General features: G+C 36.0%; 1 protein-coding gene across 2 annotated transcripts in view; it reads right to left on the bottom strand.

The window, feature by feature from the left end:
- Positions 1–18,463, bottom strand: part of FGF12 (fibroblast growth factor 12) — a gene marked incomplete at both ends in the record, with an annotated part of 355,334 nt that overhangs the window by 185,136 nt on the left and 151,735 nt on the right. For both annotated transcript variants that reach the window (XM_079705462.1, XM_079705461.1), the window contains one exon: positions 18,271–18,381. In XM_079705462.1, the coding sequence (XP_079561588.1) occupies positions 18,271–18,381 (111 nt within the window). The remainder of the gene's footprint in view (positions 1–18,270; positions 18,382–18,463) is intronic.

Here is an 18,463-nt window from a genome sequence, read left to right as displayed (position 1 = left end):
GGTGTGTGTGTGCATGTGTAGGGTGGTGCAACTTTTTGAGAAAATGAAAAGGAAGGGAAGATTTTGGGGAATCTATTACAACCAAGATACTGGACATCTCATAAAATTATATTGGACTAGAAAAAAGTACTTTGTAAGAAATGCTATTTTTTTTTTGGAACAACTCTGTGGGCTAGGTCCTTTTCTTTTTTAATTTTTAATTTTTGGAACACCTCTGTGAGCTAGGTCCTTTTCTTTACTTTTCATTTTTATGTTGATGTACAGTATTATTTAAGCTATAGGTATACAACATAGTGATTCACAATTTTTAAAGTTTATACTCCATTTATAGTTACTACAAAATACTGGCTACGTTCCTTGTATTATGCAATACTTCCTTGTAGCTGATTTATTTTATACTTAGTAGTTTTTACCTCTTAATCCCCTACCCCTATCTTGCCCCTCCCCCTTCTATCTCCCCACTAGTAACCACTAGTTTGTTCTCTATGTCTGTGAGTCTGCTTCTTTTGTTGTTGTTGTTATATTCACTAGTTTATTTTTTACATTCCACACATAAGTGATATCATACAGTATTTGTCTGTCTGCTAAGTGAAATAAAAGTGCCGTGTTCTTATTCAACTTAATTTTGATCTGCCTATTATGCATACAAGTTATCCCAGTGACAAAAAGGTAACAATCCAAAACACATCAGAAAGCACTTAATGTTACAACCAAAGAAGATGCAAAGAAGAAAGAGAAGAGGAAGAGAAATAGGGAGGGAGGGAGAGAAAAGTTCATTACAAATTCTTCTTTACAACAGGTAAATCCAGTATCCTCTCAAGTAACTTCTAAAGATAGATTCTTATTGTTTGTAAAAATGTACAGATATAAAAGAGTACACTTGTATTTTGAAATTCTGGGTTGAATTTGCAGAACGTGCAGAGAAAAAGACGCATTTTATGACCCATTAAAAACCCAAATAAATTTAGAGTGGAAGATACTGAGATAGAACAGAGATATTTGGGTTTATAATCTGTGCATTCTCAATATCAGATTGTCTTGAAAATTCATACCATTTTCCACACTTCAAAATGTTCTCAATAAAGATGTTTTGTTAGAGTGTAAGTAATATCATATCCTACAAAATCTTAACCTAAAATTAAGTTAGTACCAGGTTATTTTCAGCTATAATCCTATAGTCTCTTACAATAACACATGTAATTATAATATTTATGATAATTTTTGTAGGTCACTCAACTGGTTTTCCACTAGTCATGAAATTAATATTTATTTCTGGCATTTATTTATCGTTTAATAAGGTCAATTCTCCTCCCCTCCCCATTTTCAATAGGAAAATGCTATTATTGAATAGTCAGCAAACTAGGAGATAGTCTGAGTTCTTAAATCCTCCAACACAAAAGCAGTTACTTAAATTATGGTACAATGGAGTATTCATCAGACAACTTAATTATTCACTCATCCTAATTCCACAGCATTCCATACACAGCACTTATCACATTGCTTTTTCATATTTATGCCTTTGCCTGAGTCTCCCTGCAAAGTAGGAATTCTTCAAAAGTATGAAATTATGTTTCTTTTTCATCCAGAGTGCATTGCACTGTAGAAGCTAAAATAATTGTGATCATCAAATTTAACCTTGAAAACAGCATTTCTTACAGAAATTAAGGGAAAGATGTAATTGTCCCTACTTTTTTAGCTTTAAGTCAAGAAAACAAGACCAAGGTAAGGAAAATTGACATACTTTAGCCCTTGTTGAATCAGTGCTTTCAGTCAGCGTGCCTTATTTTGCAAACAATTGGTCCAATAATTCAACTGTCTGACTTATTTTGCCCACTGAACTTACTGACTTATGGAACTGATTAGTAGTTTGGGGCTTAGAGACTTAAATTTTTTCTTCCAAGCATTGGCTGATAGCAAACATTGTGGATTTTCAACTTAGTGAAAATGAGCAAAAGGATGATCCCTTTCTTTGACAGAAGCTAGTAGAAATATTTGCCTTAGCTTTGGTAGAGATGCCACCACTGGCTTTTAATTCTGATATTATCGTATAACCTTTCCTGTGTTACTTCAAAGATGTTCAAAAACTTGCATAATTAACAAGTCAATTCAATGTGATTATTTTTTCATTAAGGTGAAAAATGAAGCATGTCAATATTGATAATGAAAGCAAATACCTGTCATCACTCATCTGCTGCAGCCTATTTGTCTTATACAGAAGACTCATCTCACATTCCATTTGAAGAATTCAGTGAACAGCACAGGTGTTACTCCATAAGATCAATGGGCAAAAACATCCTCCAAGAAATCTCTGCATGTTTTGAAGATTTTAGATTTGTATCTTCTACAAATCTTCCATCAAACACTATGTTGCCAAAACTGACACTATGGCTTATTAGGTTTATTCATGAACTCATCACCTGTATTCCAGGCACTGCAGTGGTGTAAAAGACAGGCACGGTACCTGCCATCATGATGATGAAAGTCTAAAATAGAAAAAAATAACTCCACACGTGTACTCTGCCTCCATCTTTACATATGGGGGCACTGAATTCAGCTCAAAAACGTGGTTTTGCCAGAGTCATGAAGTCAGCCAAGGAAGGTACACTTAGGTGCCGAGGGCTGTAAGGCTATATAATATTGTTGCTCTTAAGAAATATAAGAGCACATCTAGTAACCACAACCTAAATAGTTGTAAAGAAAGTAAGAAAAAAATGAAACTATAATAAATAAATATGGAAGCCTTAAAAGAATTTTTGCAGCCAAGCAGAAATGCCCCACCCAGAAAATATAAAACCTTTAGTTCTTAGTCAAAATTACACACAGACCACACAAGTTAACTTGCTTGAGATGGTTTAGGTATGTTCAACCAAAGCTTTACATTTCATTATCACTAATTACCAAAACAAGAAAGCACTTTTGAAAATTTATGCACGTAATATTGCAGAGCAATTATATATTTAAAGTGTGGAAAGCCAATGAAAAAGCCACAAAGGAAATATTCATGATTCCACTCAATTTACATTGTCATTGACACTCAAATGTTATATTTATTGATCCCAATGAATATATATATATATATACGGTATATGTATATTCATTCCAAAAATATTAAGTGGATCTATAGAAATAAATGTGTTAAGATATTTTTAGAAATAGAGGAAAAAATTTGAAAAATAAGATGATGATTCTGTCATTACTCTTCTCTACCTTAAAATCTCTCTTTTAGCCCATCACTACTATAATCCCACCACATTTCACCTATTACTCTATTGCAATGTTCAGTAACTTTCATTGGTCCCCCACATCCCAAAATGTAAACTTTAAACTCCCCTATGTGTCAGTTAAGGCACTCTAAAATATGGTCCCTTTGACACTTCCACATAATCTCTTTGCTTCATCCAAATTAGCTCATTTTTCCCCAACATGGCAGGAACTTTCTCCACTAGGTGATTTTGTGCCTCCTTATCTGAAATTCAGTTCTCCTAATCTTAGCTTACATATTTTGTTCCTATTCTTCAAGATTCAGTTTAAAATCCACCTTCTCTGAGCACTATGGCTTTTGGGGATTGCTCCCATCTCTGGAATCTGGTGATTTTCTAATCACTTGGCAGTACCAGTGTTACCTTGCATTATTAAATTTTGTTTTACATACACGTTCAACCTCGTCTACTATCCTGGGAGCAGCTAGAAAGCAGAAATTGTACTGCAGTCTTCTTTGTAACCCAATAACTAGAACCCAGTTGGTCCTCAGTATGTTGGAGTTAATGAAGATGAGGCATGCGCACGGCAGGCGCCCATGAAACTCCAGTCATTTTTTTGTAGCTGCCTGAAGCTATGTCTTAAGAAGTCGTTTGAGGCTCGGCCACAAGAAATGTTGTGAGAATTTACTGACATCTGTTGTAGACCCAGGAGGGCCCATTTATTTGTCATCTCCATCTTGAGGGCCTCCTTTTACAATAAAATATCATGGAATGTTCCATACCAGGACAGCAATGATTTGCACTGTATTTAAAACAAATATCTTATTGTATAACTCTGTCTCAAAGATTTTTGCTGCATATTACAACCTTCAGGGGAGTTTGTTTTTCTTTTTTAAAAATTCTGATGCCCTGGCCATACCCATGCCAATTGAATAGAAGTCTTCAGAATTAAACTTAGGCACCAGTATTTTTTTTAACCACTTCAGATGATTCCAACATGCAGCATTGTTAAAAAGCAATGTCATATTCAATAGGTCTGAAGTGGTTCTAACAAGCTCCCAGTGATGCCATTGCATAGCAAATCTTACCAGTCCATAGACCAAAGGTAGGTGTGGCCAGTATTGGCATCTCCTGCAGCCTATCAGAAAGGCAGAATCTCAGGTCCCATCCAAGACCCACTTAATCAAAATTTGTGGTTCAAAAAGATCCCTAGATGATCACTATGCACTTGAGGTTTGAGAAGTACGGTTCTAGAGAATGGTTCTCAAAGTGTGGTCTTGTGAACATGTTAGAAACACAAACACTCTGGCCCTTCTTCCAGACCTATTGAATCACACATTCTGGGGTTAAGGCCCCCAGATCAGTAATTTAACAATTCCTCCAGGTGATTCTAATGCAGACTAAAGTATAAGAAGCAATTTTCTAGAAGAAATCACTGTTCTTACACTTGCACTTTGAAATCATCTGTGTGATTTTTAAATGAATACTGATGCCTGGGTTCCATCCTCAGAGATTCTGACTTTATTGATCTGGGCCTCAAGTTTTTTAAAAGGTATCGAGGTGATTCTAATGTGCAAAAATTTTGGAGTCATTGTTCTAGAGGACTTGGATATAGGTGGGAGGTGGACTGTCTTCCATTGCATCTTAATAGGGCTTTCCCTTCTCAGATTATCAGAAGAATCCAAGGACTAAGGACAGATATGTAACTGGATTCATTCCACTGCCCCCACCCCTGAGGGAAATTCCAAGTACAGTGGGGTTTAATCCCATTTAAATTAGATTTTGATCAAATTCCCCCAAAGATGGGAAGGCTGGGTCCAGGACCTAAATGAGCACTGAAACTGTAGATGAGGTTCCAAAAAGGCTGTTACACGTTCCTCAAAGCTCTACTCAAGTTCTACATTTTCCCTGAAATTACTCTGGATCATACTTCAGGTAGCATAGATTTCTCCTCTCTAGACTTTCCAAAACACTTCCTTTCAAGAGGGTAAATTTGATATTATATACTTGAAGTCTTTACATATAATTCCCATTTTTCAGATGACAAGCTATGGTTTCAAAGTGCTAAGTAAATTGCCCAAGTTTATGCAGCTGTTAAATGGAGAAATGCATATTAATATCCATAACCGTCTGTCTCTAAAATCCTATGCATATTAATATCCATAACTGTCTGTCTCTAAGATCCTATGGACTATCCACACCACCACACTGCTTCCCCATGTATCAGGACGGATCCCTGGAACATACAAAAGCAACAATAAAAATGATGTCTCTGCCAATATCTAAGTAAGAGGAAGCAAAGAGAGGCTTTCTTTAGGACATTTTTAAAAATTCAATTATAATACTATGGAGTGGGCCTAGTAATGTTATACAGACATATTTTGACATGGGTGTGTGCTCCACATTCTGTCTCAGTGTCAGAGAAAGCAGATGTACTAAGTGCAACTTCACTAGATCCTGGCAGGATGCCTACTCAGTACCACTCTATCTATCTAGAATACTGAATAATACATGGAAATATATATACACACACAAACACACACAGCCTACACACCTCAAACTTCCCAAGTCAGATATATTTAAAAGGCAACCAGAATATTTAAGATCTTTAAAATTATTGTATAATGGTTTACTATTTCAAAAAATGTTTTAATTTATAGTTGAAATATGTTGAACATATTGAAGAAAAATCCTCTCAAGTTCAATTTTTAACCTGCAAACCACCATAATATTTTATTAGTAAGTCATATCCCCTTCATAATACTTTTTTAAAGTGTTGTGAGAAGAATGCAGTGGTATGATTTTTAATGCACTAGGAAATATTAATGAGGAAAGATAAATTAGGTATTCAGCAGAAAATGGTAAAGGCATTAACTCTGGAACTAAACTCACTGAGCTCAAATCCTGGGTCTACCTTTTAATATCAGTGTGACCATGGATTAATTATTCAAACTTCCTATGCCTCAGTTTACTCATCTTCAAAGTAGGAATTATTACAGTATCCCCTTTATAGGATGGTTATAATACTTAAACAAGTAAATTTTATAAAATGTTCATACTTATACTAGACACTTTAGCAAGTGCTCAGTAAACATTACCTATTATTACCTAATGTGGCCCAAACTCATACATTAAGAAATAATGCTTGGGGCTTCCCTGGTGGCTCAGTGGTTAAGAATCCGTCTGCCAACGCAGGGGACACGGGTTCAAGCCCTGGTCCGTGAAGATCCCACATGCCGTACAGCAGCTAAGCCCATGTGCCACAACTACTGAGCCTGTGCTCTAGAGCTGGTGAGCCACAACTACTGAGCCAGTGTGCCACAACTACTGAAGCCCACACACCTAGAGACCGTGCTCGGCCATAAGAGAAGCCAGCGCAATGAGAAGCCCGCGCACAGCAATGAAGACCCAACACAGCCATAAATAAATAAATAAATAAATAAATAAATAAATAAATAAAAAGAAATAATGCTTGGCACATAGGTGACCGTTTTATTTTTCAAATTCCTCATTGTAAATACATAGTTATTTCGTACTTCAGCGTAGGTAGTAAGCTCTGGAAAATATTGGTCCACGTGAGAATAAAGTTATAATTTATCCCTTGTTTAGTTGGAGGCCATAGACTGAATGCCTAATTGAACCAGCCACATATAACAAATCCCAATTCCATTCATTAAAATCTATTAAGTTTTAGACTGTAGGTAAAGCAGTATAATCTCTCAAGCAATAACTTATATAGAGAAAGGAACACAGGTTATGGATATAGTAGAACTGAATTTTCCTTACTCTGTCTTGAGCAAATCAACTCACTTTCCAGAGCCCCAGAATCAGGTAATTTTAGGGAGATTTTAATAATCTCTAATTCATCACAACTCTAATACCCTTCTCCACTACTTCAAGACCCCCTGGCTGCCCTTTTTTCTTACCCTTAAAGCACCTGAGTGTATATTTTCTTTTTCCTGAAACATAAGCTTAAATTTAGCTGCTGGTCCTAGCTGAATAATAAAAGCAATGTCTCCCTCTCTTCTGGGTAAACGTACCATTTACATACTTTCAGAAAATGATGCCTCTGTAATTACCACCATAAATATATATTCGCATAACACTTTGAAGATCTATTTAAAATGTCTTCTTTTACTATTATTGCTATGGAGTTCACTTTTCCAGGCTGAGCATACTCAATTTTCCTCCTATTTTCATAATGGAAAATGACTTCCTTATCCATCCTTTAAAGTCTCTTAAACTGTTATTCTCAAAAAGAAAAATAAAAAGCAAATGTGATTTAATTTGCAATAATCCTTCAAGCTAGGTGTTGTTTGACAAAATCATATTCATTTTTGATGAGGCTGTTCTGAGAACTCACTTTTATTCATTTCTTCAACAAATATTGAAAACCTAGTATGTGCCTGGCACTATCCCAAGTGTTGGGGATACAACAGTACAAAATGCAGACAAAGCTCCCTGCCCTGTGGAGCTTATATGCTAATTAAGCTTTTAAATGTAAATGGTAACCTGATTATACTATTGTTACTATGAATTAAGTTATCCATATCCATTATTAAAGCACTATCCATTATTAAGGCCCTGTTACACACCAACATAGAGATAAGCAGACATGATCAATGGCCTCAAGAAACTTATAAGTTAGAATAGATACATCAATACAGATTAAAGTGCAAAAATACCTTGAGATATATTGTGTATGCAGAGGAAAAAGCAGGATTTCCAGTTAAAAACATCAGGAAAAGTTTTCAGAGACAAAAGTCAATTGATCTTACTTTTAGAGGATGACATTATTACTGGAAAAAATAACATAAGCAAGTATGAATGAGCTAAATGTCTGGTATATGTAGGGAACATTTTAGTGGAGGTGGGAGGTGATAAAATAAATAAGGGGACTTCCCTGGTGGCGCAGTGGTTGAGACTCCGCGCTCCCAATGCAGGGGGCCCGGGTTCGTTCCCTGATCAGGGAACTTGATCCCACATGCATGCTGCAAATGAGAGTTTGCATGCCACAACTAAGGAGCCCATGAGCTGCAACTAAGGAGCCCGCCTGCTGCAACTAAGACCCGGTGCAACCAAATAAACAAATAAATATGTTTTTTAAATAAAATAAATAAATAAGTATATTACATAATGGTAAGTGGAGTGAAAAATAAGTCAAATTGCCAAGGGAGAGGGAAGTGTTGAAGACAGTGATTGAAATATATAGATTAATCAGAAAAGTCCTCCATGAGAAAAGGTTTCACTTTTGAGTGAGGGAATGAAGAAGATGAGGGAGTTGGCTATTTAGATATTTGGAGGAAGAACATTTTGGAAGATGGGGACAGGAAGGAGCATGATTGGTGTGTTAAAGGAATGGCTAGGATACTAGTCAAAAAAAAGAGGAGAGAGAACAGCCAGGAGGTAATGGGCAGGATTATGTAAAGCCATATTGGTCATGGGATGAATTTGGCTTTTACCCTTAATGGTGTGTAGTGAAAGAGACTGAGCAGATAAGTCAGTTTATCTGACCTATTTTAACTGGGTCACTCTGGCTGCTGTGTGGATACTAGACTGAAGGGGGAAAGTCGCAAGTACAAGATTAGTTAGGAAGCTATTGTAATAGTCCGAAGATGAGAATAGCCTGGACTAGGTAGTGACAGTGGGGGTATTGAGAAGTGGTCAAATTCTGTATATATTTTGAAGGTAGAGTAAGTGTACTACTGTTTTCAAATTCAATGCAAAAATTATTGCACTATCTGTTCTCACAATTTTGCCCTTCTTTTGTAATGTGTTTAAAAGGGAAGTTTCAAAGTTAAATACAAAAATTACTGCCAATTTATAGGCTTTATAAGTTTCAGATCTGTCAGCAATATTGGAGATGATCTTTTCCAAAATCTCATTTTACAGAATAGAAATCCAAGGAACAGAGAGCTTACATGACTGAAACAAGATCATACAGCTAATTAGGGACAGGACCTAGACTAGAAACCAGGTTATCTGACTCACAGCCCAAGCTACTTTGCCTTATAATTGGTGACATTTAAGTGGTGTATATTCTTCCTTTGAAGTTTTTTGTTTGTTTTTGTTTTGTTTTGTTTTTATTTCATAAACATTGAGGGAGAACCACAGGTATTCCAAACTCAAGAGTCTTTAGGACACAAGCAGCTAGGAGGAAAATGTGGGAGAAAGTAGGCACATCCGCTGCTTAAATACACTGATTTTTTTTTCTGAAGTGTGCCAGCTAAATGAAACATATCTGCATGCCCCCAGTACGGGATCTTGGAAAATATCCATTGTTGTCCTAGGCAGAAGGGCAAATAAGGACATTATTCCTTATCTACACAAATGCAGATAAGGGATTGCAGTATAATGTGACTTCCACAACTGTAAATATACACAGGAGGTTCAAACACAGTAGAGTGAAATGAGTAATTAATGTGGAGTTTTGTGTGAGGGAGGGTGGCAGTTGAGGGGGATGGCTGGAGAAGGCTTCACACTGACAAAGGAGATAAGAGCTTTGAAGGGTTCTGAAGGGTAAGAGTGATTTATCAGGTGGTAAGATTGGTGAAGTCATTCCAAGCAAAAGGAATTAGCATGTGTAAAAGCTCCAAGACATAAAACTATATGGTATAGACTTACTTATATCATTATATACGGTTTTTTATCATTCCCCAAACCTGTGTTTGATCACATAACCTGTCTAGAATTGAGCTCTGACTCTCGCCAGGAAATACATCAAAATAGCACAGATTCCACACATGTTTGAGATACTAGAAAGTCTGGATTTCAGTATGCTTTTCAGTCTACCTACAGACCTATGCTTTCCCTATTACATCAGGAATCAAGTTCCCATAGAACTAGGTATGACACTACCAAGACAGAGATTCCTTCGTTAGCAAATGTGAACACTCCAAATCTTGGGTGCAGAGGAGCGTGCCCCTTCATACCTCCTGCAGTGCATCAGAATCATCTGGAGGGCTTGTCAAAACACACACTGCTGAGTCCCAGCCCTGAGGTTCTATCTGATTCAGCACATCTAGGGCGAGGCTCAAGAATGTGTTCTTCTAACCAGTTTTCAGATGATGCTGATGCTGGTGGTCCAAGGACTGCACACTTTAGGAACCACTAACTTAGAGTACTGCTCCAGACCCTCTAGCTTAAGCACTTTTAAATTCTTTCACATAACAACAGCTACCACCAGTAAGAATTCTACTTCTGTTAAAATGGTCACTGTCTATAAGCTACTTGCAAGCAAGGACTCTTACTCCAACTGATGAGAATAATAACAAAAACCAACAACATTTAACCAGGTTTTCGGCATTATTTTAAGCATTTTTCATGAATCACCCATTTAATCTACACAACAACCTTGTGATCTAAGTACTATTATTATCTCTACTTAACAAATGAGGGAAGTGAGATGTGAAGAGATTAAATAACTAACTCCAAATTCTGGCTCTATCACTTATATGTATGACTCTCCAGATCTTTATATACACCTTGAAAATATCACATAGGGATCTGCAACTGAAGATTTCCTGTCAGTAACATACCTTTCAGAACAAATGGTATTTGTGGAAATGGAATCTGTCGATCAGTTTTTCTGAGCATACATTTACTCCTATATGAGAATTAAAGGAAAGGCTATAAAAAGCTTAGAGATTCTCTGTTCCTCTCATTTTGTAAAACCAGAGATTGTATAAATCTGACGAAATTTATGTGACTTGCCCAAGACCAAAGCACTGGTCACCTCACAGAACCAGGAATAGCCTAAAGATAATCTCAGTCCTTAGTTCTAGGAATACACTTGGTAAAGTGGCTCCCATCAGATTCTTAACCACTATGTATATGTACACTTCCGATCAATATGCCCATAAATAGTCATAGAGCAACTAAGAAAAAGGATAATTTCAAATGGCTCATGTTTTACTTTACTAACCAGAGGGGCACATGAGGGCAGAAGTCTTAGGATCGAAAAGAAATATAAGACATAAAAAGGTACAAAGCCAAGGTTAAAAAAAAGTCTGAGGAGTTATTTCCTTATGAACATATGTAAATGGGCAAACTATTCAAGGAAATAATTGGTTCTTGTTCAAGCTTTCCATAAATATTATTTGAAGGAACAGTCTTTAAAATTGAAACACAATCAACAAAAACAAATTTCTAACAAGTGTCCATTAGTTTTCTTCTAGCTATGAAAGTCAAAAGGCAATATTTTTTTTTTATTAAAAAAAATCAAGTGAGGTAACTGCATTCATAAGCTAAGGCTGAATATTAATTTTGCTCTTGAAAAGGCATGCCACTGTAAGGGTAACAACATTACATGTACCAAAGTATTGCTCAAGATTATATAAATAAGCTTGCTTAAAGAAAATCAGCAGGATAACGCATGCATTTCTTTTTCTTTTCATACAACTTGTAGGTACGACTTCACGCATACAAATTGTGATATATTCTTAAAGTATAGAAGACACTAGAAGAAAGCAATATCTCTATAATTGGATATGGCGTAGCCCTCGCTCACCCATGACTACTATAATGTGTATGTCTGAGCAGGTGAAAGAGATGAACTCCATGTCATCACTTTCACCTAACAAAGGCCCCTTGTTAGGAAGACAGAGCATCTTTATAATTCTTTGCAGCATCCCTTATGTCCTTAGTGATTTTCTCCAGCTAACCATTTGGATCATGTTTTTGTTCATCGTTTAGCAATACAGAGCTTCTTTTGGCTTTGGCTGTGCCTATATACTTGTGATTGGTGGTATCAAAACATCATATGTCTGGTATTGTATAGAAAACATAGCTGGATGACTAAATTTTTAAATTTCCAATTGGATTTCTGAAACTCAGATACAGGCCTTGTTGAAATATATATTTTTAATGCTGAACTCATGGAGAATTTAATACATTCATAAAATCTGAAAAACTGTATTTGTACTTATAACTGGTAGTTAGGAACACAAAATATTAGAGGTCTAGAATCAAAAGTCAAGAAATAAAATTCTAGATTAATTAAATATGAAGTATAGAAATGAAATAATTCCTTACTAAAACATGGGAGGTTTTTTTTTGTTTTTTGTTTGTTTGTTTTTTTCTGCAGCACACGGGCTTCTCACTGTTGTGGCCTCTCCCGCCACGGAGCACAGGCTCTGGATGCACAGGCTCAGCAGCCATGGCTCACGGGCCTAGCCGCTCCGCAGCATGTGGCATCCTCCCGGACCAGAGCATGAACCCGTGTCCCCTGCAACGGCAGGCAGACTCTCAACCACTGCGCCACCAGGGAAGCCCATGGGAGGGGTTTTTTTTTTAATAATCTTGGAATGAGTACAACACTTCTAAATAGGAAAGAAAAGCTGAGGGCATAAAAGTGTATTTTAAATAAAATAAGGCACTGCAAAAAAATTCAGAGGCAAACAACAAAATGAGTAAAGATATTTGAAACTCACATAACAGTGAGCTGAGTTTTAAAATATAAATAGATTTCTTGCAAATGATAAAACAGACACTTAATAGAAACAAATATAAACAGACATTTTATAGGAAAAGAAGTGCACGTGGCTCATAAACTATATGAACAAGTGCTCAACCTAATTCATAATAAGAAAACTTAAAGTTTATGTTTTTAGGTAACAAAGAACCAAAAGTCTGATAACACATTGTGTTGACTAGAAGATAAGGAAACAGTCACTCTAAGTGTAAATTAGTATGATGGAGAGGAAATAGCTATCTTTCAAAAATATAAAAGCATAAAACCTTGACCCAACAATTCCTCTTCTAAGTATCCATCCTCTAAATATAGTTGCATACACACAGAATGACTTCTGTACAAGGATATTGTTTATAGAATAGTGTGTATCAGCAAAATATTAGAAAGAACTGAAATGTCCTTCAAGAGGAAACTAGGTTAAATAAAATATCCCATTTAAATATGTCCTAGGGCTTCCCTGGTGGCACAGTGGTTGAGAGTCCGCCTGCCGATGCAGGGGACACGGGTTCGTGCCCCGGTCCGGGAGGATCCCACATGCCGTGGAGTGGCTGGGCCCGTGAGCCATGGCCGCTGAGCCTGCACATCTGGAGCCTGTGCTCCGCAACGGGAGAGGCCACAACAGTGAGAGGCCCACATACCGCAAAAAAAAAAAAAAAAAAAAAAAAAAAAAAAAAAAGTCCTAATATGGAAAAGTCTTGTAAATACAACATTTTAAGTTAAGAGAAAGTACTGAACAAGATTAGACAGATAGATAGAGAGAGAGAGAGAGAGACATATACAGATATATAATATTGTGTATGTTGTTAATGCACAGACTGCATCCAGAAGAATACCAAGAAATGTGGCCAGGTGGCAGAGAGGGGAGGGACAGAAAATTGCTTTTGACTATGTTAATGTCGTCTAGTCAAAGAAACACATCCACACATCTGTGGTTGAACAAAGTTGCATTCACTGACTCTCAGCGAGGAGGAAAAATATAAACCATGGCAGAACTGGGGTGTCTTAGTAAGGTGTAAGAAAGGACTTCCAGGATTTGGTCTCATGTTAAGTGATTTTTAAGGGGGATCAAAGAAAGCAGATTTATTCCAAGTTGAATGCTCTTTGGATGCAGGTGTAATTCTATAATTGGCTATCTTAATAATTCTTATCTAGAAGGCAAGAAGAACAGAGCAACATCCTGTTCCTGGTGATGAAGGAGCACCCACCCATACAAACCAGGATATAGCAATATTTGATCATTTTGTAGTTTGGACAACTTTCTTGTTTTTGTCTGAATTCAGATATGATTACAGAGTGGTCTTGTTTTTGTCCTGATGCATCATGGTCACAGTGTGGCCTTGCCTGATTTGGTGTCCTGTGAAACTGTTCACTTTTGGCCTGCTGGTAGTGCCGAGCCAGCTCTTGGCTGTCAAGAACTGTTTTGTTCTTTTTCAACTGTATATCCTTTTTTGTGCCTTTACAGTTCTGTACCATATACTTATCTATTCAAAATAATTTTTAAATGAATCTCAAGACTGAAGGAGACCTTAAAAGTCACTGAGTTCTGAAACTATCTCAACCACCACCACATTCTTCCCCTCCCACACTGAAGGGTTTTTTTCATAAACGCTCTACAAGTACCAGTACAGCACCTGCTTGAATATCTTCAGTTTCACCATTGTACTCATTTGTCAGGCAGCTCATGCCACAGTGAAATGGCTGTTAATATTTTTGTTCAGAGAAAAAGGCAACAATGCATTTGGTTACAATATCTGAATTGTTTTCACCCCAGCATGTTTGACCTCTTCAAATGTATCTTCTCCTATGGAAACTGGTGGAGCAGAATAATTACCTTTCTAATTTTATGTAAAATGTTCCTATTAATACTCTCCAAACTGCAGTTGTATTTTTTGTGTCAGTGTTCCAACACTGTTTTGCATCTTTGGTATCATTACACTTGCAGAGATTTGTATCTGTTGCTGCTGACAAACCCATTTGGTTTTGTACTCAATTACATGTAATTAGTCTTTTCTTCATGAACAAAAGAACAGGTGTCCTTCAATGCAATCCAAGATACTATGGTAAGGTTGGTTGGACCTAATGATGTCTACTAAACCAAACAGCACACTTCTGACAGATGCTCATAGTAACAAGATATTTTTTTCCAAAAAATCAAATACTTTTACTCCTGCCCACACAAAGTAGAGAAAGAAAAGGCATTTTAACAACTTAGAGGTTTATAATTTTCTATTAAAAAAACATGAGTAGAGTTAAATCCTTTGCTGATATTTTTATCTCAATCCACACTCAGAAAATGTAAAAATAAAAATTATTTGTTTTCATGGGATATTTTTAATTAAAATATGTGTGGGTGGATCAGAAGAAAGTACAATAGTCAAACAACTGGCAAAACCTAAATAAAGTCTATAGGTCAATTAATAGTATTGTACCAAGGTTAATTTACTGGCTTTGATAATTGTACTGTTGTTACATAAAGTGGTACCCATTAGGGGAAGCTGGGTGAAGAGTACACAGGAATTTCCTGTATTATTTTGTAATTTTTCTGAAGTCTAACATTATTTCAACAGAAAATGTTAAAAATATTTAGGTGGATAGAATATTTAGCCAATGATCTAGAGAAACTTTTACACATGCACAAGGACACATTCATTCATTCGTTTCAATTTTTGTTGAGTGCTTACTATGTACTAATGATCATTCTAGGTTCTAAAGACACAAATGTATAATGGATGGCTAGTGGGAAGCTGCTGCATAGCACCGGGAGATCAACTTGAGGCTCTGTGATGAACTAGAGGGGTGGGATAGGGAGGGTGGGAGGGAGACACAAGAGGGAAGAGATATGGGGATATATGTATATATATAGCTGATTCACTTTGTTGTATAGCCGAAAGTAACACAACATTGTAAAGCATTTATACTCCAACAAAGATGTGAAAAAAAATAATAAAGATACATCAAAGATCAAAACAAAATCTCTTCACTCATGAAACATTCTCCTGCTAGGAAGATCAAAAATAAACAAATAAACTGCAACAATATGCATATCAGGTCATCATAGGAGCTATGACTAGAAAAAAAAAACTAGGGTATCAGAATAGGTCAAGGTGAAATGTTTAGTTTTATTAAGGATGGTCAGCGAAGGCCTCTTCAACATGTACAAGAAATATTTTAGCAGCACTATTTGTAATTGCCTTAAAATAGAAATGATAATTATCCACCAAAAATAGAATGGATAAATATATTTGGGTATGTTCATGCAATGGGATACTTTACAAAAATGAAAATGAATAATATAAAGCAAATATATCACCATATATGCATCTCACAACCATAATATTGGCAAAGAAAAATACATAAAAGTTATATATAGTAATGTTCCTCTTATAAAAAGTTTAAAAACATGCAAAATGATGTTATGACGGATGTAAGTATATGCATATATATATATATATATATGAAAAAATGTATTTATAAAACTGCACAGAAATAAAAAATGTCAAATTCAAGATAGTTGTTATGTCTGGTACTGAAGGGAAAAGCAGGACTCCACCAGAAAGAGCACACAAGGGTTTCAAAGGTACTGATGTTGTTAACTAAATTTTAAGCCAGGGGTTGGGTATCCAGATGAATTTATCTAAGTCTTATTATTCTGTATATTTAAACTCCTTTTAATACCAACATATCAATAAATGTATGCAGTAGTTTGTCTTAATAAAAAATAAGATATTTTAAAGTTGTGAATTCAGACAGTTTCTAAAAGTTTCTGACAAAATGTAGCACCCTCAGTATGTGTGTTATGCGTAATGCCTCTATATATACGTATATATTATGTATATTTCTGTATAAGTGTGTGTATTTATATGTGGTTGTAGATCTATATTAACCATTGACCCAGCATCTGCAGAGAACGCACTTTCAATTATTTTTCTCAAAACATTGAAGGAAGGTATTTTGTTGGTTGACCCCACGCTTTCACCCTCTCCTCTCTGCCACTGCCCCGTGATAAACGTCACGGATCCACAGGACAGCTGTCTAGGTAACAGCTGTATCCTGTGGCTACGGCTATTTGGCTCACTTGAGGACTGAATCTATGTTCATCAATTTATAATTTTTCAATCTTTTTTTTAAGTTGGGTGGATCGTTCTCTCTGACAAAGGATATTAATATTATAATCTCCAGCCACATCATTTTACAGAAAAAGAAACCAGAACAAGGGATACCCCAGAGATAGTACGGGTGACACAGCTAAGCCACATACTTGATTCTTTCCACCTATACTTGTAGCTTCACTAAATCTGAATTCAAGTTCACATGCAATAAATGAAAATTCTACATGGAGAGGAAAACGTCCTTATTCTTCTGTACTCGGTTAAACCTTAAATCATTTAAAGAATGCATTCCCACAAACATAAACCAACAATGCAAACCACAATAAGCTAATCATCTACTTGGCAGAAAATGGGATGAAATTCTTTATAATAAGATCTATATTGTAATTCATATTTTGTAAAGTGTAACATTAAGTGAACAAAGAATAATTTAGAAGGGGTGGACAAGAGCATTTTCACACTCTAGGGATTGTAGATCTTTCCTGAGATCTTTATTTTTAATTTAAAAGATAGTTCACTGTAAAATATCAGACTTCTTAGATTATCTTATGCAATTGGGTGGAATGTCAGTCTAACCACAAAATCACCTCCATCAGAAGACAACTCAATTGGATATAGATTTAATGAGCATTTACTATGTGACTAGTACTAAAGATCTAGCAGGGAATACAGACAAACTTTGGGAAACAATATTATGCCCTGTATAATTTTAGAACAACACGAATTTCCCCCCAGGTATCTGTACACGATTATTCAGAAACTGAAAGATATGATGAAAGTGATCATTCTTGGCTCTGAAACTTTCAATCAAAATTCTTCTGAAATGCAAATATACTCTCTCAGACCTTGATGATTTGTTTAGTTATCAAACTTGTAAAATTAAACATTATTTCCAGGGATATTATCAATAATCTTTTAATGTTTGCATTTTATCTCAAAAAACTATAAACAAAATTGCAGTTCTACCAGTCTTTATTATCTTGTTATCATAATATTTTAATATATTTTCCTTTTTAAATCAATAATTTTGTCCTCAATCAAAATAAAATAACATGTAATATACATATGTATATATTCAATGTTTACCTTGAGAAGTAACTTTGGTCTTCCAGAAATGATGTTCTAAGAATTACTATAACATGTTTACTGTTTGGTTCCAGGATTAAAATACCATTTTGTGCTGGAAGGCCTGCCTTGCTTCTATGAATACTTAACATCATCCTGACTACAAACAGTGGGGTGGGAGGAAATTCTTGTCCACTGACAAGTCAGAACTCCTTCAAGCCTCCTACCTTCTTATTGAGTACATAATCTCTGTCCCTTACTGTCTCCTGGCTATAGGGAATCATAGCAAGAAGGATAAAGGAAAAGACACCAGCTTACTAGTAGTTCAATAGTTCCAAAGGTAGCCTGGCCATGCTTTAAGTCTAAGATACACTGGGCCATACATTTGATTGTAATTGGATTGCAAGAAGCTAATATGCCTTACTGTAGTCACTGTTTTCGTCCTTGGTCCCGTCAATGGTACCATCTGGGTGCATCTGCAGGAAATATCCCTGCTGGCTGAATAACCTTGTCACAATTCCTTTCAGCTGGGGTTCTGCAGAACAAAATGAAATGATAATTGACATTTTTTTTAATGCACACTTGCAAATTGTCAAAAACATTCCTGAAGTAAATGC

This window comes from Hyperoodon ampullatus, assembly GCF_949752795.1.
Source record: "Hyperoodon ampullatus genome assembly, chromosome: 5".
Classification (NCBI taxonomy): Eukaryota; Metazoa; Chordata; class Mammalia; order Artiodactyla; family Ziphiidae; genus Hyperoodon; species Hyperoodon ampullatus.
The sequence above is the reverse complement of the archived record's forward strand: the minus strand, read 5'-3'. Positions and strand labels throughout refer to the sequence as shown.